This window comes from Capricornis sumatraensis, chromosome 19 (genome assembly GCF_032405125.1).
Source record: "Capricornis sumatraensis isolate serow.1 chromosome 19, serow.2, whole genome shotgun sequence".
Classification (NCBI taxonomy): domain Eukaryota; kingdom Metazoa; phylum Chordata; class Mammalia; order Artiodactyla; family Bovidae; genus Capricornis; species Capricornis sumatraensis.
Window position 1 is genome coordinate 11234332 of NC_091087.1, and position 21496 is coordinate 11255827.

At 50.0% G+C, this 21496-nt stretch overlaps 1 protein-coding gene across 2 annotated transcripts in view; it reads right to left on the reverse strand.

The window, feature by feature from the left end:
* Positions 1-21496, reverse strand: part of ALDH1A3 (aldehyde dehydrogenase 1 family member A3) — a 41322-nt gene that overhangs the window by 6476 nt on the left and 13350 nt on the right. Inside the window, exons 6-12 of one of the 2 annotated variants that reach the window (XM_068991065.1) lie at positions 19235-19363; positions 17572-17685; positions 15684-15786; positions 13242-13426; positions 2669-2833; positions 1154-1311; positions 337-411 (exon numbers count right to left, since the gene is read on the reverse strand). In XM_068991065.1, coding sequence (XP_068847166.1) covers positions 337-411; positions 1154-1311; positions 2669-2833; positions 13242-13426; positions 15684-15786; positions 17572-17685; positions 19235-19363 — 929 coding nt within the window. The remainder of the gene's footprint in view (positions 1-336; positions 412-1153; positions 1312-2668; positions 2834-13241; positions 13427-15683; positions 15787-17571; positions 17686-19234; positions 19364-21496) is intronic. The other variant, XM_068991066.1, reaches the window with a different exon arrangement.

The window sequence follows — 21496 nt, forward strand, 5'->3', positions numbered from 1 at the left end:
CTCCTGGCCGCGGGCTTCCCCAGCCCTGCCCTGTCCTCATGCGGAGGTTCAAGCACCTGCTGCACAGCTCCATGTGGGCTGGGTGCTGGGGGTCGCTGAGGCTGGGGGTCAGTTCTGGGGCAGGAGGGGGCAGGTGGGGCAGGAGGAGAGGGAGAGAAGACAGGGGGCCAGCCCAGCCCAGAAGGAAAGGACCACCAGCCCGCAGGTACAGCTGAGCCAGACTGGCACACACGAGCATAGGGCAAGGCTCTGGACCAAGCACCCGCCACCACCCTGCAGACCTAGTGAGTCTTCCGTCTGCCCTGCGGACAGGCGTTCAGTGACAGGAACACTTACAGTTCTCTGCCGTTCCCCGACATTTTGAAGCCACCAAAAGGAGCCTGTGCATAGATGGCATTGTAGCAGTTGATCCTGGAAAGGGAATAGAGAGACGCTCGTGGTCACCGGGAGAGGACCTGGCCAGCCCTTGAGTGCTGCGGGCACTTGGTGCTGGGTGCAGAGCATTGCTGAAGCCATGGTCTCTGTCCAGGTTTTATACCAGGAAAGCCGTGTTCTCAATCTCTGCCTTCTTGTTCTCACCACCAGAAACTAAAGTTTGAATATTGTGAAGTATAAATCTTCTCACGGGGGTAGGAAGGAAATGACAAGGGGAGAAAAAGACAGAGGCGAATTTTGCTGAGGGGATAAGAATCACCTCTGAAATGAGACAGGACTCATTTCAAAGTTCTCCTGCTTCTTGGCCTCCAATTCACACTTATCTTCTAAGATTATCTTTAAGATGAGGATAGTGTCATCAGCGGATGAAAGAGAGACTTTCATCCATACTTTGTACAAGAACATGCGCTGCTCTTAGAATAAAAAGGGGAGATCCAACACGGTGGTCAAGAGCACCAGCTTCATCAGAGCTGAATGGCTGGCTCTGAGCTCTGCTCTGCCGTGTGCTGGCTGTGTGACCCTGGGCAAGTCACAGAGTCTCTCTGCGTCTCGAGTTCCTCAGCTGTGAGGCAGAGATGATGAAGGTGGTCACGAGGCGGGGGCAACGTGCTCAGACATGTGTGGTGCATAACGAAGGATGGAAAGCTCTCTGCTCACAGAAGGGTAAGGAGACTGGCTGGCCGGCAGCTTGGGGGCTGGGCACTCATGCTCTACTTACCAGACAGTTCCAGACTCCAACGCGGAGGCCAGCTTCAGTGCTTTATCGAGGTTTTTTGTGAACACAGCTGCTGTGAGTCCATATTCAAGACTATTTGCTCTTTTGATCACTTCTTCAATATTTTTGAACTTCAGTATTGGCTGCACTGGTCCAAAAATCTATGATTAATTGGAAGGATGGCAATGAGAGGCTGCAGAGTGAAGCGTGTGTGCCCTGAGCAGGCACCTCCTTCACGTATGCTCTTTTCACACACCCAGTGCTCACACCCATGGGAAAGGATGAGTGAAGGAGAGCACACAAGCATTCTTTTTAGCTGTTCGATGGTTGAAATCTGAAGGAAAAGACTGAACTAAACAAAAGTAAAAAATAACTATCAAAATACTATGTTGGGTGGAAACCCTCTCACTGTGGTCAAGGCGTCTAGAGGTCCCAGCCTCAGAGGAGCCTCTGTGTGCTGGGACACACAGACAACTCTGAAAGTCATCCCTGGGAAGTTACTGTGAAGGGTGTTTGCAGGCACAGACTGTGGGCCCTGGCCTCTCTATGCTGTGTGTTCTATCAAGGAAGATGCCCTGAAATGTTTCCCTAATAATTCCCAGGGAAGGAACGAGGCTGTGTTTCTCACCATCTGCAACACAGCAAATAAAAGGAAAGAGTTACAGGCTGAACATTCAGAGGTAATTTTGAAAGGAGCCTGTAATGGGTTCAGTGTTCAGCACCACAGCTCAGGAGGACAGTGTCAGCCTGCCAAAACACCTCCCTGGTTCCCAAGGAGCTTCTCTCATGGAGGCTAAACAGCTGAGTCTCACGCCATCACGGTACAGTTAGTAGTAACCCCCTGAAATCCCAAGGAGAACGTGTATAAACAGCTCATACCAGCAAGACTCTGGCAGTGATTCCCTCTTTCACATGCCCCCCAAAATGCCACAGCCTGAGGTCCAGGCACCTGGGACCCAGGTGGGAACCACTTCCAGCTAGCTTAACAGTGGCCCCGAAAGACAGAATTACACTCTTACGGGAGTTACCCTAATTTCCACCACTCCAAGGACGCCCATGATGGACAGCTACTAAGAGACTTCTAGTCAGGACAGGTCTCTGGGACGGACAGTTGCCATTTAGGTTTGGTCTGGGGGAGTGAATGTGGCTTTGGGCCCTGAATCCCTGGCTCAGTTTCTGATAAGAGCGCAGGCTGTGATGGCTCTCCACCCCCAGCTAACCTGAGGACATGTCAGAGCACAGAAGAGGGACTGTTGTTACCAGAGAGGATGAGCAAGGCATGGAAGTGGGGGTTAGGACAAGCTCTACACAGAGCTCACGGGTCCCGGGGCAGGACGATCGCCCAGAGGACTCCAGAGGAGAGGGAAAAGACCGCAGAGCAAGGAAAACACTCCCTTCCCAAAGGCTTCGGGGATCCCTTGGCCCTGGAGAAGGCTCTTTTTGAAAGGCCCAGCCCCTTTCCCCGCCCCCAGGTTCCCAGCTCAGCACAGGACATGGTTTTCCTCGCAGCCCCCTGACCTCCTCTTTGGCGATCCGCATGGTGTCCGTAACTTCTGAGAAGACGGTGGGTTTGATGAAGAGCCCCCTGTCTTCCATGGCGGAGCCCCCGCATTCCAGCTTGGCTCCCTCCTTCTTTCCGCTCTCAATCAGATCGAGGATTTTGTCGAACTGCTTCTGGTCAATCTGTAAAACAGAGGGAGGTGAGCTTGGCTTCTTTCTGGATGCTGGCTGCCAGTGTATGTGTCCAACAGCCTCCTATGTGGTGGCTGATCTCATTATGTTCTAGCCAAGACAAAATTCATGGACCAGATGTGCCTTGTATGCAAATGTAGCTCCAACGCACAAATCTAGGTTCTCTGGGGCAGGGGAGAGATGGGCTGTTCTCATCCTCTCCAGGTATGAGTGTATTCATCCATCTGACCCCCTCCATGGGTGCTGTGTGCTTAGTCGCTCAGTCAAGTCCAACTGGACTTGCGACCCCCTGGACTGCAACCTGCCAGACGCCCTTGTCCATGGGACTTTCCAGGCAAGAATACTGGAGTGGGTTGCCATTTCCTTCTCCAGGGTATTTTCCCAACCCAGGGATCGAACCCACATTTCCTGTGTCTCCTACATTGCAGGCGGATTCTCTACCCACTTAGCCCTCAGGGAAGCCATGCTCTTAAGCAAATCCATGGGTGAAACAAAATCTGAAGTAGTCATATTCTTGGTTCTAACTCTCGAATCATTCTAGGGTTGTCAGATTTAGCAAATAAAACCACAGGATACCCAATTAAATTTGAATTCCTAAAAAAACAGGAAATGATTTTTAAAGTATAAGCAAATGCCGAACAATATTTGGGAGATACTTATGCTAAAAATGTACCCACTGTTTATCTGAACTGGGTTGTTATTGCTTAGTTGCTAAGTTGTGTCTGACTGTTTGTGACCCCATGGATTGCAGCATGCCAGGCTTCCCTGTCCTTCACCATCTCCCGGAGTTTGCTCAAACTCATGTCCATTGAATCGGTGATGCCATCCAACCATCTCACCCTCTGTTGCCTGCTTGTCCTCCTGCCCTCAATCTATCCCAGCATCAGGGTCTTTTCCTATGAGTTGGCTCTTTGCATCAGGTGGCCAATACTGGAGCTTAAGCTTCAGCATTTGAACTAGTTGCCATGTATTTTGTCTGGCAAAACTGGACACTGCTCCTAGGGCACCACAGATCAGAGTGTATCACTTCCTGGAATTCTCCATCCACAGGGCAGAGAAGTGAGAAATAATGCTGACAACCTTACTCATCACCCATGGACACAAAATAGAGGCTCAAGGGGGTAGACAAGCTGCTCCTGGTTGGTGGGGAGCCAGATCATCAGAAGAGCTCTACTTTCTTCCACTGTGTTTAAGGGATCTCCTCGGCTGCAGTGTACCCTATAAATATCCAGCTTGTCGATGCTATACTCAACCAGCTGGCAAAGGGCACCTCTCTGGGAGACTTAAGGTGGGAAAGTGCTCTCCCAACTCAAAATGGTCCTTCTTACCAAGTCCATGGGAACCCTGTTCTTACCATGACTTGGTTGTAAATCCCTTTCTCTCTGGCTGGGAGAGCCAGAGTTTTGTTAGATAGGTTTGCTGTAGCTGTGACTTTCAAGTAAAAAAGTGGCTCAACTTAAGCAAATTTGAATAAAAAAATAAGCAAACCTAAGGAGAAAAGGAAAGATATATCTATCTAAATGCAGAGTTCTAAAGAATAGCAAGGAGAGACAAGAAAGCCTTCCTGAGTGATCAATGCAAAGAAATAGAGGGAAACAATAGGATGGGAAAGACTAGAGATCTCTTCAAGAAAATTAGAAATACCAAGGGAACACTTCATGCAAAGATGGGCTCGATAAAGTGCCAGGAGCCAGCACGGGCCATCCCACCCATGACAAGGTCATGTAGAAGAAAACTGTTAAGCAAGGCTTCAGGACTTGAGGGGCTCCATAGACCAGCTCGAGCATCTACCCCAAAACCAGAATCTGTCTGTCTTACTGTTTTGTGCCTTTCACCAACTCTCCTGACATTAACAGGGGTCTATCCCCAACCATCTTTCTCTGGAGAAAATCAACTTAGGGCTCTAGCTAATAAGTCTCCTGGACATGAGAGGAATATTTCAAATCAAATACCCTCTGTTAGCATTCTAGCTTGCTTGGCAGGTTTATCCAGACTCTTGCAGCTACGCATGTGATTATTTGCAGCCTCCCAACAGTGAGAGGCACAGGAAGCCTAAAACATAGAGCTTTTCAAAGAGTTAAAAGTTATTAGAGTAGTGCTGGTGTAAGATTTCATTATTGGGCCAATGCTTGTTGCTAAGTTCCCATATCTCTTATCCACTGTGCACCTGGGAGTGCATTAGTTAACATAGTTGGAATGTAAGAAAAACAAGTGTAGCCTTGAATTTAACCACATCAGACCTTTGAGCTAATTGGTTCTTTCTTGTAACTCACTGCACCTTTGCTCTGTGAGAAATGTAACTCTGTTTAGCATTTTCTGAGGCTGACATAGATTAGAAATATAAAGAAAAAACATTTTGAGGGAAAAGAAGTTTTCCGGTTGAGCAGCCTTTATCAAAAGAGGATCATAAAATGTTCACAGGCCTCCAAGGCCAGAAGATAATGTACACAACATCATTTGTGAGAAAGGTATGCAGAAAAAATCTTGGTTTCGATAAGAGCAAAACTCCTGGAATGTTTGGGCTGACTCTGTAAGACCTTGCATCTTTCATTTCCCTCTATGTACAAGTTAAGTTATAAAAGTCCTTTTTGAAAATAAAATAAGGGGCCTCGCTCAAAGAAGCTTGGTCACCCATGTCTCTTTTTTTTCTTTCTTTCTTTCTCTCTCTTACTCTCTTTTTCAGACTGATCCCTTGGAGCATAGAGGCTCTCTGCGTTCACTTATCTGCCCGGGTTTCTAAGACCTGAACGGGAAGACGTTCTGCGTCTTCACTCCCTCGGGAGACCAGGAGGGCACCTGTGGCCTCTGTGAACAGGGCAAGCCCCTTGTCTCGGGGCTTTATTGGCTTTCTGTGTAAACCAAGGAATATCAGCCTCTTTCCTGTATTCCTCTCTCATTCATTCATTCATTCGCCAATGCTGTTTCTCCCTTGGGTTCCCCTGGCTCCTGTGGGGGCTAGACCCTGGCAATAAAGGACAGAAATGGTATGGACCTAACAGAACCAGAAGATATTAAGAAGAGGTGGCAAGAATACACAGGACAACTGTACAAAAAAGATCTTCATGACCCAGATAATCACGACGGGGTGATCACTCACCCAGAGACAGACATCCTGGAGTGTGAAGCCAAGTGGGCCTTAGGAAGCATGACTACTAACACAGCTAGTGGAGGTGATGGAATTCCAGTTGAGCTATTTCAAGTCCTAAAAGACGATGCAGTGAAAGTGCTACACTCAATATGCCTGCAAATTTGGAAAACTCAGCAGTGGCCACAGGACTGGAAAAGGTCAGTTTTCTTTCAGTCCCAAAGAATGTTCAAACTACCTCACAACTGCACTCATCTCACATGCTAGAAAAGCAATACTCAGATTCTCCAAGTGAGACTTCTACAGTGTCTGAACTGAGAACTTCCAGATGTTCAAGCTGGATTTAGAAAAGGCAGAGGAATGAAAGATCAAATTGCCAACATCTGGATCATCAAAAACACAAAAGAACTCAAAAACACATCTACTTCTGCTTCATTGAGTACTCTAAAGCCTTTACCTGTGTGTATCACAACAAACTGTGGAAAATTCTTCAAGAGATGGGACTACCACACCACCTTACCTGCCCTCTGAGTAACCTGTATGCAGTTCAAGAAGTCACAGTTAGAACCTGACATGGAAAAATGGGTTGCTTCCAAAGTGGGAAAGGAATACATCAAGGCTGTATATTGCCACCCTGCTTATTTACTTCTATCCTGAGTACATTATGTGAAATGCTGAGCTGGATAGAGCACAAGCTGGAATCAAGATTGCCAGGAGAAATATCAATAACCTCAGATATGCAGGTGACACCACCCTTATGGCAGAAAGTGAAGAGGAACTAAAGAGCTTCTTGATGAAAGTGAAAGAAGAGAGTGAAAAAACTGGCTTAAAACTCAACATTCAAAAAACTAAGATCATGGCATCCGGTCCCATCACTTCAGGGCAAATAATAGGAAACAATGGAAACAGTGACAGACTTTTTTCTTGGGTTCTGAAATCACTGCAGATGGTGACTGCAGCCATGAAAATAAAAGACACTTGCTCCTTAGAAGAAAAGCTATGACAAACCCAGGATACATATTAAAAAGCAGAGATACTATTTTACAACAAAGATCTATCTAGTCAAAGCTATGGTTTTTCCAGTAGTCACATATGAATGTGAGAGTTGGACCATAAAGAGAGCTGAGCACCAAAAAATTGATGCTTTTGAACTGTGGTGTTGGAGAAGACTATTGAGAGTCCCTTGGATTGCAAGGAGATCAAACCAGCCAATCCTAAAGGAAACTGGTCCTGAATATTCATTGGAAGGACTGATGCTGAAGTTGAAACTCCAATACTATGGCCACTCATTGGAAAAGACCCTGATGTTTGGAAAGACTGAAGGTAGGAGAGAAGGGGATGACAGAGGATGAGATGGTTGGATGGCACCACCGAATTGATGGACATGAGTTTGACCAAGCTCTGGGAGTTGGTGATGAACAGGGAGGCCTGGTGTGCTCCAGTCCATGGGGTCGCAAAGAGTTGGACACGACTGAGCAACAATGCAAAGAAATAGAGGAAAACAACAGAATGGGAAAGACTAGAGATCTCTTCAAGAAAATTAGAGATACCAAGGGGACATTTCATGTGAAGATGGGCTTGATAAAGGACAGAAATGGTATGGACCTAACAGAAGCAGAAGATATTAAGAAGAGGTGGCAAGAATACACAGGACAACTGTACAAAAAAGATCTTCACGACCAAGATAATCATAATGGTGTGATCACTCACCAAGAGCCAGACATCCTGGAATGTGAAGTCAACTGGGCCTTAGAAATCATCACTATGAACAAAGCTAGTGGAGGTGATTGAATTCCAGTTGAGCTATTTCAATTCCTGGAAGATGATGCTGTGAAAGTGCTGCACTCAATATGCCAGCAAATTTGGAAAACTCAGCAGTGGCCACAAGACTGGAAAAGGTCAGTTTTCATTCTAATCCCAAAGAAAGGCAATGCCAAAGAATTCTGGAACTACTGCACAATTGCACTCATCTCACATGCTAGTAAAGTAATGCTCAAGATTCTCCAAGCCAGGCTTCAGCAATATGTGAACTGTGAACTTCCTGATGTTCAAGCTGGTTTTAGAAAAGTCAGAGGAAGCAGAGATCAAATTGCCAATATCTGTTGGATCATCAAAAAAGCACGAGAATTCCAGAAAAACATTTCTGCTTTATTGACTATGCCAAAGCCTTTGACTGTGTGGACCACAATAAACTGTGGAAAATTCTGAAAGAGATGGGAATACCAGATCACATGACCTGCCTCTTGAGAAACCTATACACAGGTAAGGAAACAACAGTTAGAACTGGACATGGAACTACAGACTGGTTCCAAATAGGAAAAGGAGTATGTCAAGGCTGTATATTGTCACCCTGCTTATTTAACTTCTATGCAGAGTACATTATGAGAAACGCTGGGCTGGAAGAAGCACAAGCTGGAATCAAGATTGCTGGGAGAAATATCAATAACCTCAGATATGCAGATGACAGCACCCTTATGGCAAAAAGTGAAGAGGAGTTAAAAAGCCTCTTGATGAAAGTGAAAGAGGAGAGTGAAAAAGTTGGCTTAAAGCTCAACATTCAGAAAATGAAGATCATGGCATCTGGTCCCATCACTTCATGGGAAGTAGATGGGGAAACAGTAGAAACCGTGTCAGACTCTATTTTTCTGGGCTCCAAAATCACTGCAGATGGTGATTGCAGCCGTGAAATTAAAAGATGCTTACTCCTTGGAAGGAAAGTTATGACCAACCTAGATAGCATATTGAAGAGCAGAGACATTACTTTGCCAACAAAAGTCCATCTAGTCAAGGCTATGGTTTTTCCAGTGGTCATATATGGATGTGTGAGTTGGACTGTGAAGAAAGCTGAGTGCTGAAGAATTGATGCTTTTGAACTGTGGTATTGGAGAGTCCCTTGGACTGCAAGGAGATCCAACCAGTCCATTCTAAAGTAGATCCGTCCTGGGTGTTCTCTGGAAGGAATGATGCTAAAGCTGAAACTCCAGTACTTTGGCCACCTCATGCCAAGAGTTGACTCATTAGAAAAGACTCTGATGCTGGGAGGGATTGGGGACAGGAGGAGAAGGGGACAGAGGATGAGATGGCTGGATGGCATCACAGACTCAATGGACGTGAGTTTGCGTGAACTCTGGGAGTTGGTGATGGACAGGGAGGCCTGGCGTGCTGCAGTTCATGGGGTCACAAAGAATCGGACATGACTGAGCGACTGAACTGAACTGAACTGAACTGAGTGACTGAATTGAACTGAATGGTTCATTTGGATGACTCTGTCCCTGAGGCACAGGCTGACTTTCTTTGAAAGAGTGGGCAGAAACCATGCAAGCCCCTTTCTAACCATCTGATGAAATGTGAATTCAGTGTTAAAATACCAACATGATCCATACCTCACACTTTGTACTAGGATAGATTCCAAATAGATCAAAGACTTAATCATGAAATGTGAAGTCATAAAAAGTTTTCATATTCTCTCAGGTGGGAGAATGCCTTGGTAAAACAGGAGTGCTGATGGCCTTTCTATGACTTGAAATGCAGAAGCCAAGAAGAAAAGATTAATAATTTTGAGTATGTAAAAAAAGAAGGCAAAAGCATCATAAGCAAAGTCAAAGGGCAAAACAACAAACTGGAAAAAACTGACAAGTCACAAAATAGATAAAGCTGATGTCTCTAGGATGTAAAGAATTCTTATAAGTGACAAAAAATGATCAGCAGTACAAGAGAAAAATATGCAAGGCACACGCATGGTTGATAAAAAAGGAAACATAAATGACCTTTAAACATAATACTAATATGTTCCTCTCTACTCATTATAAGAGATATGCTATGCTGTGAGCTGTGCTGCTGGGCTGTGCTTAGCTGCTCAGTCGGGTCCGACTCTTTGAGACACCATAAACTGTAGCCCACCAGGCTCCTCTGTCCATGGACTTTCTCCAGGCAAGAATACTGGAGTGGGTTGCCATGCCCTCCTCCAGGGGATCTTCCCACCCCAGGGATTGAACGTAGGTGTCCCACATTGCAGGCAAGTTCTTTACCAGCTGAGCTACCCGGGAAGCCCATAAGAGATATATGTACATTGAAAACAAATGAGATATCATTTTTAACTATCAGATGGGCAAAACGCCATACATATTCTGTTAGTAAGGCTGGAGAAATAGGCAGGCTCATACAAGGTTGGTGGGAGCATGAATTGGTTCATCCTTTTCGAAGGTAAATTGGCGATGCTTATAGAAATTACAAATGTGCTCTCACTCGGCAATCCCACTTGGGCAATTTGTCCTGTGGATTTCCTTGCACATGTGCAGAATGACATATTCTGTGGCACTGTATGTGATACTTATCAGTACATGTTTCTAAAATTCTGTTGGATTCATACAGCAGAATTCTATGTACTTATAGAAAGAAACAAGGCAGGTTCCCATGGTTTGGTATGGTACAGAAGGCTCTTCAAGTTTCTTGTTAGGCGGTAAAAACCAAGGTGCAAAACAGTATTGTGTACAGGTATCTGGGGTAAAATAAATAAATAAAATAAATTCTGGGAGACCAGAATTCATATTACATTCTTGCATACATACTCAATTTTGCTTGTATATACAAAAATTCTGGAGACTTTTCACCTAAGAACTAAGTACACAGGATACCCATGAAGGGAAGAGCAATAACCATGTCTATGAATGAATGGAGGGGAGCTTTCTCACTATTGACCTTTATATGTATTTTGGCTTTGGACCATGTGTTTATGTATGCGTGCTTAGTTGCTCAGTTGTGTCTGACTCTTTGCGACCCCATGGACTATGACTTGCCAGGCTCCTCTGTCCATGGGACTTTCCAGGCAAGAATATTGGAGTGGGTTGCCATTTCTTCCTCCAGGGGATCTTCCTGACCCAGGGATCAAATCCATCTTTCCTATGTCTCTTGTACTGACAGGGAGATTCCCTTCCACTCCGCCACCTGGTAAGCCCCTCATGTGTATGTACTGCCATCCCACAAAGTAATTCAAATTACAATGGGCCTGGTAATCTGGTAATTTCTCTCTGGGTGAACCAAGTCTTGGGTTAAAAGCCAGGATTGCTTTCTGCTCCTCTTTGGAGACCAAGAGATTTGTGGGGCTTCAACAAACTACAGATCTTCAGTGGCTGCTGACCATGTTCTGCCTCCAGGACCATCTATCCTTCAGCCAGCACTGGGTCTCCATGGAAACTCTACCCATCCAGATTTGACTCTCCCTGGTGAGTCTATGTGAATATGTTGTTTAAATCTAATAATCCTCCATGAATGTCAGCTGCTGCCTCACAGTGCAGGAGAAGAACCTGCTACGAAGTGAGGGCTGTGCCAGAGCACCACACCAGAGACAGAGAAGCAGGGCCCAAGGGTAGCCAAGGCAGCGAGGAGCTCTGCTGAGAGGAGAGGGTGGAGAGGACTTGGGACCCTGCCCTGCACGAGGTGGCCTGTGTGAGTCCATGCATCTCTTTGCTCAGCTGCCAAATAAACCTGAATAATTTTGGAGCATGCCGGCTGCCTGTAGTGGACCCTGAGCTGGTCAGCTAGTTGTTTTACTGGTATGAGATAGACAGGACTATTTAGACAGCTGTAAATGCTCTCAAAGTAAAATCTTATTAACGTAGATGAAAAAGCACTTTGGGAGGAAAAAAAAAAACAAAACTCAACAGCATCCCTAAATAATATGCTGAAGTTAGATGGCTTAAGGGAGTTTTCAAAAGGACTTTCAACAGCAGCATCAAAAGCACTGATGAAATCAACACCACTCCGCTCTCTTGGAAGAGATTTCTATATCTGGCTTCAGAAGTCAAGCCTGAAACCTTGGAAAGAGACTTACGAATAATGATGGGGTAAAAGGGATTTCTTAGGATGGATCAGCTCACATATTTCCCACGGATTCTGGATTACCTTCACAGTCACAGCAGATTCAATAATGACTTGTGGCCACGTCTGTACGCAGACCTGAAATCCAACCAAGGACACTGGACTTTGTCTCACTGGCCACTACTAGGATGGGGGTTGAGGCCTGACAGGAAGCAGAGTGTTGGCCACAAGTAGAGATATTTCTCTCCACCAGGGTCACGTGGCACCAGAGCTACAGCATGTGGGCTGGGCCAAGGCAGAGGTGGGAGCCGTGGCCAGACACACACGTTTTCCAGGTGGTCCTCCCCACTCCCCAGCCAAGGTGTCCCCCCAAGGATGGTCAAGCAAGACCTAATTGATGTGGCTTGAAGTCATGTATATTCACTTCCACCTAGCTTAGGGTGCCTGCCTTTTAATGCCTCTCCCCTCAAAGAATAAAAACTTATTAGATCCCTTGAAACTTCCTTAATATTCATCAATAGCTCTGTCTTCCAGATGAGGAAACTGAGGTTTGGAAGGAGCTTGTGGTTTTCACAAAATTCCAGAGCCAAACTTGTCCTCAGTTGCATGGCTTCCCATGGAAACACATGGGGCCAATGCAGTGGGTGAGTAGCTAGCTCCTGGGACAGACGCAAATGGGTGAGTCCTGACATATGATTTGAAATTTCCTGGCTGGAGCAGGACTTTGGCTACAAGCAAAGTGGGTTACTGTTGAGCTCCATTTCAATAATTCATGGGATGGTTAGGCTGTCCTCTTTTAAATATTTATCCGTCTGCTGCCCTGCACAATTAGAAAGTGATACAGGATGTGCCCTCTTACTGAGGTTATTAAACCTTGGGGTTATGATCATTTCCATCCTGTTGTTAGCTCCACAAACCAGGCCGCCAGAGACATGTTCCTGCTGCTCAGAGATGTATCCCAATCCTCTGAGCCCTTTCTACTGAGATTCTGATGGTCACCTCGTCCTGTAAATCCCATAGGTTCGGAGACCGCTATCCTCTGACTCCAGGTGCCACTTCCACCTGCGCTCTGCTGCCTTTCAGCCCGGCTTCCGACTCGCTTCTGCAGAGAGGCCAGCCAAGCAAGCAGCCTCTGCCTTGGCTCTCTCCTGGGGAGACTGAGGCTCAGAGAAGAGGTGCCTCTGGCTGGAGGGTGCAGGCACACGGGCTTGTGAACCGGGAATGCCTCTCTTCTGCCAAGGCCCAGAGCTCAGTATTACCTGCCGTGAAGAGTTGAGTGTCTGTGTGTCCACTCTGATTTTATAACCTTACCAAGGCCTGACGGGACTGAACTGTCAGTCAGCATTGGAACAACAGCCCTCAGTGGGCAGGCAAGCGGGTAAGGGAGCCCTTGCTTCAAGAGGGACCCTGCAGCCAGGGAGCAGCAGAGCTGTGCAGGGCTGGAAGCCTGTTTGCTTAACCCCTCAACATGCACTTGGGACGTGACGCCTCAGTTACCTGGGGCCCCTGTTCGGTCCTGATGTCAAAGGGGTCTCCAACCGGCCGCTTCTTGGCATACTCCACGCTCTGCCTGACAAACTCGTCGTAGACCTGCTCCTCCACGAACACCCTGGAGGCGGCCGTGCAGCACTGGCCTTGGTTGAAGAACACTCCCTGATGGGCGCACTCCACTGCCAAGCTCACTGCAGGGAGGGGCGGCGGGGAGAGGAAGCGATTAAGTCGTTAGGGCCTGACGGGCGACAGCTGGAGCTCTAATTGCCCACACGGGAAAACAGGCCTCGGGATGGCTGCGGTGCAGAAATTAATTTTGCTCAGCGTTTCCCAAAAGCGGAGGATGGGAAAGGGGGTTTTCGGGTCCACGGAATTCCGGGTTAAATAGGTCCCTGACTGCTGGATGTCTCAGCATCTTTACTGTGCTAATGAGCACAGAGACTGTTCATATCCCCATCTCCCTTGCCCACGGATCCCTCCCCTTCCTTTTCTGGGGAGTAGTGGTCTATAAAATAACCTTTTGTAAGTATTGATGTTGACCAGTTGGTGAGAATTTTTCAAGGGGCCGAAATTTTCCACCTTGAGTGACAAGGGGGAGCTTATGAAAGGAACACAACACTATGTGTGACTTAAAAGGGTTTTAAAACACGTGTTGATTCTGCCTGATGAAGGCTGGATCTGCACTGTAGAGAGCTACACCGAAATAAAACCAGGCACTCAGACTGAACTAGCCGGGTGCTCAGGGAGAGAGGCCACCGACATTCACTGAGGGGCTTCTACACCCCACCTGCCTGCGCCCCAACTCCAGGGCAGCTTCCCTTTGCATAAAGCAAGACCAGGCCCCCTTGGACGTGGGCGGAGGGTCCACATCAGCCAGCTTTGGTCTCCAGGCAGCTCTGAGGAAGGCTGCTCTGGGCTTTAAGAGCCACCGTTACCCAGCAAGGGCTTCTGTGTCAGTCACTGTGACAGCAGGACAGCGTCACAAGGTTCTGTCTCTGCCTGCACCCCACCTTCTCCTAGGCAGCTTCAAACTATCCCTGCTCCAAAACAGCTCATTTAGTTACTGACAGCACCCAGAGGCGGGCAGCTGCAATGTTGGGAGACAGTGGCATGTTACTGTTACATAGCTGGGATGCCAGCTATGCCAGGATTGAATTTTGTGGACAGGCACTGCCCAGCCAAGGAACAGGAGATGGGTGTTTATGACCCTTGTATCAAGCCAACACTCAGACAGGAGTCTGTGTTTCTGCTGCAGGCTTCCCGGTTGTGAGGGAAGAGAGTATGCTGACGGACAGAAGGGTCTGGAGTCACAGGAGGGCTCAACAGCAGTCCTGCTCTCTGAGACTGGAGCTTCAAGCTCCACACGTGGGTCACAGTGGAAGGGCACCCAGGACTGCCCCACATGGCTGCACAGACCATTAGCAGCACTGGTCCTACTTCCCATAGGAAGCAGCAAACCAGGTGAAAACGAGCAGTCCGTCTTCACACCCAGCTCCCCTTCCTTCGGGGGCGCTTGAGTCCTCGCCTAGTCCTCTCCCCCGCCGGGAGCCTACTGCGAGGAGAACTGCTACCAGTGATGTACACCTGGCCAGAAACGACGCTAGGCTCACTTCTCGGGGAAATGTGCAGTTCCAACCGTATCTGACCATGGAACGGGAGGTTTCGGACTGCTTGAAAGGCATCCCAGGCACCAGTGGGCAGGCGGGGAGGTGCTCACCAAGGCAAAGGCGTTTTAGTGTCCTTGGGAAATCACACCTTGGGCAGCTGACCCTGCCAGCAGGTCAGCCACAGCCCGATGTGGCCCTTTCGTCCCTCTTCTGGACACGGCAACCCAGAATAGTGCTTACTTTCATGTAGTATCAGGAGACACAAGCTGCTAGACAGGCAGGCTTTCCCAGGGAAGAGGCAGTCAAGGGAAATACAGCGCCCAAGCCAGCAGGATACTCCTGAGGGCCCCTGCCACAGGCCTCTGATTTGTCAGGTTTGAGACAAAGAAGAGAGGAACACCTCAAGTCCTCGAGAGCTGGCAAGCGGTGCAGGAGGCACTGAGCTGGAGGGCAGAGTGATGAATGCCTGGGGGGGTGCCCGTCCCGGCCTCCTGGCCTCCCCCCACCCCACACAGGGGTTCTGAAGAAGACCCAGACCCGCTGGTCCCGGCCCCAGCTCTGTATGGACAGGGAAGGAAAACTCGGCCTCGAAGGGCAGAAACAGGCGGCCCTTGTAGCTACACATAAAACCTGCCCTCCTGCAGGGCGGCTTCCCAGCAGTGAAGCTGGCCTTCGGGTCTCCATCTGCCTGTTATTTAAGGTGCGACGACCCGAGGTGGAGAAACATCCCCGCAACGCGTGTTCCTGTTTCCCGCAATGGGTTCTGGCTCAGTCAAGGAAGCGAGGAGAAAGCTGTGGGCCGAGTGAAGCCGCTGCGACTCCGGGAAGCGGGGAGACTCACGGTCGGCATCAGCACACACGATGCAGGGGTTTTTCCCGCCGAGCTCCAGCGTCACCCTCTTCAGGTTGCTGTGGGAGGCCGCCTCCTTAACCAGCTTCCCAACCTTAGGGGTAAAAACCAGACAGAAGAAGCCTCGGACAGAGCCGAAGCGGCAAGACGATCTGAGCAGGCCCTGGGCTCTCGCAGCGTCTCCTCCTGGACCCGATCGTGCCCCGGCTGGAATCCCGGCTCTGAGCGGTTCCCCGCAGGGGTGGACCGGAGCCTCGCAGGCCCGTGGCTCGCCCATGGCTACCCACGGCGAGCGGCGGAGCTGACCTCGCCTGCCGCCTACCGCTAGCAGCAGCCGGTCTCACCCGAGGGACCGAGGGGCGGCCACTCTGCGCGGTCCTTTGGTCTGATCTGAGGGACCTCCAAGGGCTAGAGAAACGGGGGGACCTGATCTGCAGGGCGGGAAGGTGCCCATCCTCTGGAAACGCACCCCACGACCGAGGGCCCCGGGGGCAGGGAGAGAACGGCTTCTCCGTGAAGTAAGCGTGGTAACTCTGCAAGCTGTGCCACCCTAGCTCCCGTGTGTGCCCGTCACCCGTACACCACTGGAGGGGGGCCTGGCTCAGCAGCGCCTCGTCCTGAGGCCACCAGCTCAGGACCGGCAGACTGAGACCAGGGGGCACGCAGGCCTCGGGCCAGACGGCCAGCAGGAGGCGGAGCTGGGCTCCCAGGGCTGAGGGGAGGGTGCCGGCATGAAGCAGGGCACTCAGAGCCGGGACAACCCAGACGGCCCGACGGGCGGCCCCATGGTCCCAAGAGAGGGCAGCGGGGGCAGGGACGCGCCCCCTGTCACGGAGAAGACGGGAGACCTGGGAGCCACTGCGGGGCGGGGGCCCTCTCTACCCCCACCCCTCTGTCCCCATCTTGAGGGTCCTGTCCTCCAGCCGCAGAAGAGGGGCTGGGGACCCCTGCTGGACGAAACTAGGAGAGATAGGAATGCTTACTGCCTGGGAGATTTTATCCATCTATTTCTTAAGCACAGAAGCGCCTTCTCATTAGAAATAATTCCACATATAGATGCATATAAATCAAAGGGGAAAGATTTTATCTCCCTTCATCTGTTAATGGACCTACCGAGGAGGCCACAGTAAGAATTTCTTGGCAGTCTTTCCAGGCAATTTCTATTTCTCTACACACACGTTTATATATATAGTAGTGTTAGTCACTCAGTCGTGTCTGACTCTTTGTGACCCCATGGACTATAGCCTTACCAGGCTCCTCTGTCCATGGAACTCTGCAGGCAAGAACAGTGGAGTGGGTTGCTGTTTCCTTCTCCAATACATATATGTGTGTGTGTACACATATGCATGCATGTGTGTATATGTACATGTGGTATACACTTTCCTGCAGTTTACTCTGTGTGCGTGCTTTAGCACTAGATCATGGCCCAGCTTTCCTTATTGTAATGGCTATAAAACATCATACAGTATAGATATAAAAGAATGCAAAGTATGTCCTTGAATGCTCATGAAAATAGTAGTTGCTAAGCAGCTACTTCAAAATGGACTTTCGGAATCAAAAGTTGACACTTTCAAATGTGTGATCAGTACTACAATATTGCCAGTCACCCTAGGCTTACTTTTTTTAACCTTGATTATGCAGTTTATCCTATGGCTATTAGACAGTTTTATCTTATCTAACAGTATTTTCTTCTGAGGCTTCTGAATAATTAAATTAGATATTTATTTAGTTTGGAAACTGGATCAGTAACTTTTTTGTTTTTACTATTGCTATGTACTAAAGTGGGGTCAGATTTAGCACAGGGACGCATCACAGTTTAGCCTCTAAAGGAAAAATTCCCAGTGACAGCTGCTGGCCCCCCGGGCCGGTAAGGAGTTACCTCTGTAGACCCAGTGAAGGCTATCTTGTTGATCTGAGGGTGAGAAGAAATTGCTGCTCCCACTGTGGGCCCAAATCCCGGTACGATGTTCACCACGCCTGGAGGGAATCCCACCTGGAAGGAAATCAAGACGGTGGTCGGAAGAGGAGGTTGGGAGAGCCATGGCTGGTCAAGGTCCCTGAGCGGAGTGGCAGCCTCACCTGGAAGCTTGGGCTCGGGTCCGATAACCTCTCCAGGGCCAGACCCAGTCAGCCAGCGAGTGGGTGGGATGGGGTGAGGCCTATACCTCTCTCCCAGGTGGCCTGCCTACCCCAAAGGGCTTCGGAACAAAACGGCAGTTGCCTTTGTAGCAGAGCACCATTCTGTGTGTGTCTGCATGTGTGTGTGTGTGTGTGTGTGTGTGTGTGTGTGTGTGTGAGTCAGCACGGGTCTCTCTGTGAATCTATATCTGTCTGTGTGTTGAGGGAGCAGGGACACCTTGGTCACAGCCCCCAGGCTCAGAAGCATCTGCAAAATACACTTCCTGGGCTTCAACTTATTTTTTAAAAATCTGTCCCATTACTGTTCCAAATGGCAATATGGTCTCACGCCCTCAAAGTCCCTGATTGTTGAACCTGGGTCACTCTGAGAGCTAGTACATCCTGAAGGTGGGGAGCAACATTTCGTTCACGTGGTGCTCTGCGCCTGCTAGGTGCTTTTTATTAACCAAGAGCAGCACAAATGAGCTGGAGGCGAGGGGGGGGGCGGGGGGAATGCTCTTCCACTGGGGGATGCGATTCTTTTGTTATTATAAAACACATTAATTCAGAAATGCAAGATTTTAGGACATGGCGCTTGAGTCTTCAGTTTTCCTACACACTTTTTTAAACAACTGTGACTTTAGAATCTCTAAGTCTAATTATATGATGTCATCAGGTCCCACATCACCAGTCGGAGAAGAGTGGAAAGCTGATCAGTTGCTGGCTCTGCAGCCTTTCATCTAAACAGTAAGTGTTTCACTTCCCAGTCGTATTGGCCTGGCTGAGAGATGAAATGAATGGACCTTTCCTCCTATCCCTCTTTTCTTCCTGTTTCTTTTTAAAAAAATATTTGCAACATACAGTTTGCGGACAGAATGACTGAAATACATTGCCAGGTGTGTCCGGAAGGAGGTGGCCCTTTGGGCAGCTCATTTCCCCAAGTGGTAGCTGCCAGGGAGAGGACAGGCGCCTGAGAGCCAGCACTGTGGAGGAGGCTGGGGCTCGTAGCAGCCCCTCTGGGGGTGCTGGTGGGGTCACAGCTCCAGGAGAAGGACGGACACCACGCAGACAGGGTCTGGAGAAGTCACCTCTCAAGCGACCCCCTTGTAAATTCTCTAGACAAAACATTTAGCCAGAGACCACAGGTTTGAGCTCGTCATCAGAAGGAAGCATTCTCACTGGGATCGGGGTGGGGGTGGGGGGGGAATGGAGGCCCTTCTAGTTCAGCAGCCACAAGCAGGAGCAGGGAGGAGCAGCTGCCAAGTGAAACCAGGAGGCATTCCCGTCCCACTCAGCCGGGAGCCAGCGGGCGCTGGCATGCACGGCCCGGCTCTGCAGGGCAGGCTCATCTCTGGCAGCGGCCCGGCTCCCGGGAGTGGGAATGTTCCTGATAACGTAGAGCATTTCCTCCTGGGACATCTCACCTCTTTGATCAGAGAGCCCAGGTAGAGGGCGGTGAGGGGGGTCTGCTCCGCCGGCTTCAAGACCACGGTGTTCCCGCAGCAGAGAGCAGGAGCCAGCTTCCACACCAGCATCAGCAGAGGGAAGTTCCACTGTAGCAGAACACAGAGGGGTTGGGGGCCCCGGGGCTGCCCACAACGCCATCCCCAAGGCCTAGGGATGCCTGGGGGGAGCACTTGCTTTGCATGGTTTAGATGTGGGGTATAGGAGGTCCCGCAGGAGTATGCAATGATCAGGGGCTTCCCTGGTGGCTCAGGGGTAAAGAACCTGCCTGCAGTATGAGAGCACTGGGTTTGATCCCTGGGTCGGCAAGATCCCCCGGAGAAGGGAATGGTTACCCACTCCAATATTCTAGCCTAGAGATTGCCATTGGCAGAGGAGCCTGGCAGGGTCCTCATATAGTCCACAGGGTCACACAGATCAGAAATGAGTAAAGCAGCTAAGCAGGAGCAACAGCAGCATGCAATGATCAGAACTGCATTCCTGCCCAGTGTCTCCTGAACTGCACTGTAGGAGATGCTAATAGGTGGTCACTGCAAAGAGGATTATGCTGTAGGTGTGCTACCATCTCCTCCTGCAGGTTAACAATGCCAGCAGCATGTTAGTACCTGGGAAAAGCCCCAAAGGAATGAGGCCTGCCTCTCCTCAACTCAGGCCTGCCTGTCCTCAACCCCTATCTCTCTTCCTACAGAGCACAGACCGACCCCTGCCCGATGGGTGTTTGGTGACATTTATCTTGGAAAACACTTTCTTGTCCTCCTTTCAGCACAGAGGCAGGGACACCAAAGTCTCTCTGGCATGAGGCCTGAGAAGCGCCTTCGCCCACTGGGCGTCCACTGTGAGCCTGGTGCAGTTCCAAACGCTGAACTCATCTGATCCCGACACACCTGTGCGGGGGCAGTCACACTGCCACTCCCCTCGACAGAAGAGGGGATGCGGCGCAGAGGGTGAGCTCACTGGACCAAGGTCCCAACTGTCAGACAAAGGCCAGATTCACAGCCAGGCTCGTTTCCCTCACCGCACTGTTGCCTAAGTGTCATCTGTGATGAGACGAGGTGAAACCGAGCGTCTCCAAGAGCACACCAAGCTTGATTCTAGCCAGCCCTCATCCCTGTGCCCACTCCCCCCATTTGGCTCCTTAGGCTCCGTGGATGCCTCTCCTCCAGCAGGGCTGATGAACGGCCAGCTAGATTTCGCCCCAGCTCTGTCTGAAATTCCTACCACTGTACACCAAACAGAACACCCCAGGTCCCAGGGGCCCGTGAGGCTGGCTGATGACAGCAGGCACAGCCCGGCTGGTCCCCGGGCTCTGCTCGTCTTCTAGACCCCCACTCCTGAGCACACAGATGCCATCAGCTCTCCCCTCCGACAAGCAAAGCTGCACCTTCTCCTGGCCTCTGCCTCTCCTCCCGGCTCCCTGCTCTCTCACTGCAGCTTCTGGAAGGCCCAGGCCCATGTGCCCTTTCCACTGGCCCCAGCTACATCGAAGACACCCCCGGCACCTCTCTTGGGGAGCAGTAGGTGTCTCTGTTGTTTTGAACTTCCAGGTAGGAGACGACCTGGAGATGGAGGATGGAAATGACCCCATCGGCGGCAATCTCTCTCTGAAAATGTGTCATGCCCCTGGGGGGCCCCTGACCCTGGCTGCTTGGGCTTCTCCCTGGGATTCCTTAGTGGTCCTTGGAGCTCCCCTGGGCCCTCTTCTTTTCTCAATCTACATCCATCTTTAGGGGACCCCTTCCCAACTTGAAGGGCAAGAGCACCTCTGGCCTGACCATTGACTGGCTCTCAAACCTGATTACTGAGGCGTCACCCCTTCCTTGCCCCCAGAGAGTGCTTCTCCAGGCCTCTCCACGCTGCTGCCTGCCTCCGCAGCTGCCGCGGTGGCCTGGGCCTTCCTCCCACAGACGGCAGAATCACAGCAACCCTGGCACCTGCCAGGCACTCCCCTACCCAGAAAGTAAAGTCCTGGGCCCTGGGCAGCATGGTGCTGGATGCTGGGCTGCACCACCTGCCGGGTCCGCCTCCTCATCCTCACTTTGTCCCTGCCTAAGCTCCCACCTCACCAGCTATCCCGCTGCTGCCCCCAAGTAGCCAGACACTTCTCTACTCTCCTGCAGGCCATTCCTATGCTCAGAAACCCCTTTGTCCTGGGGAACAACTCTTTCCTATCCTTCAAGGCCCAGTTGAGAGCCTCCTGCCCAAGGGGAGCTGACCATTCCTGA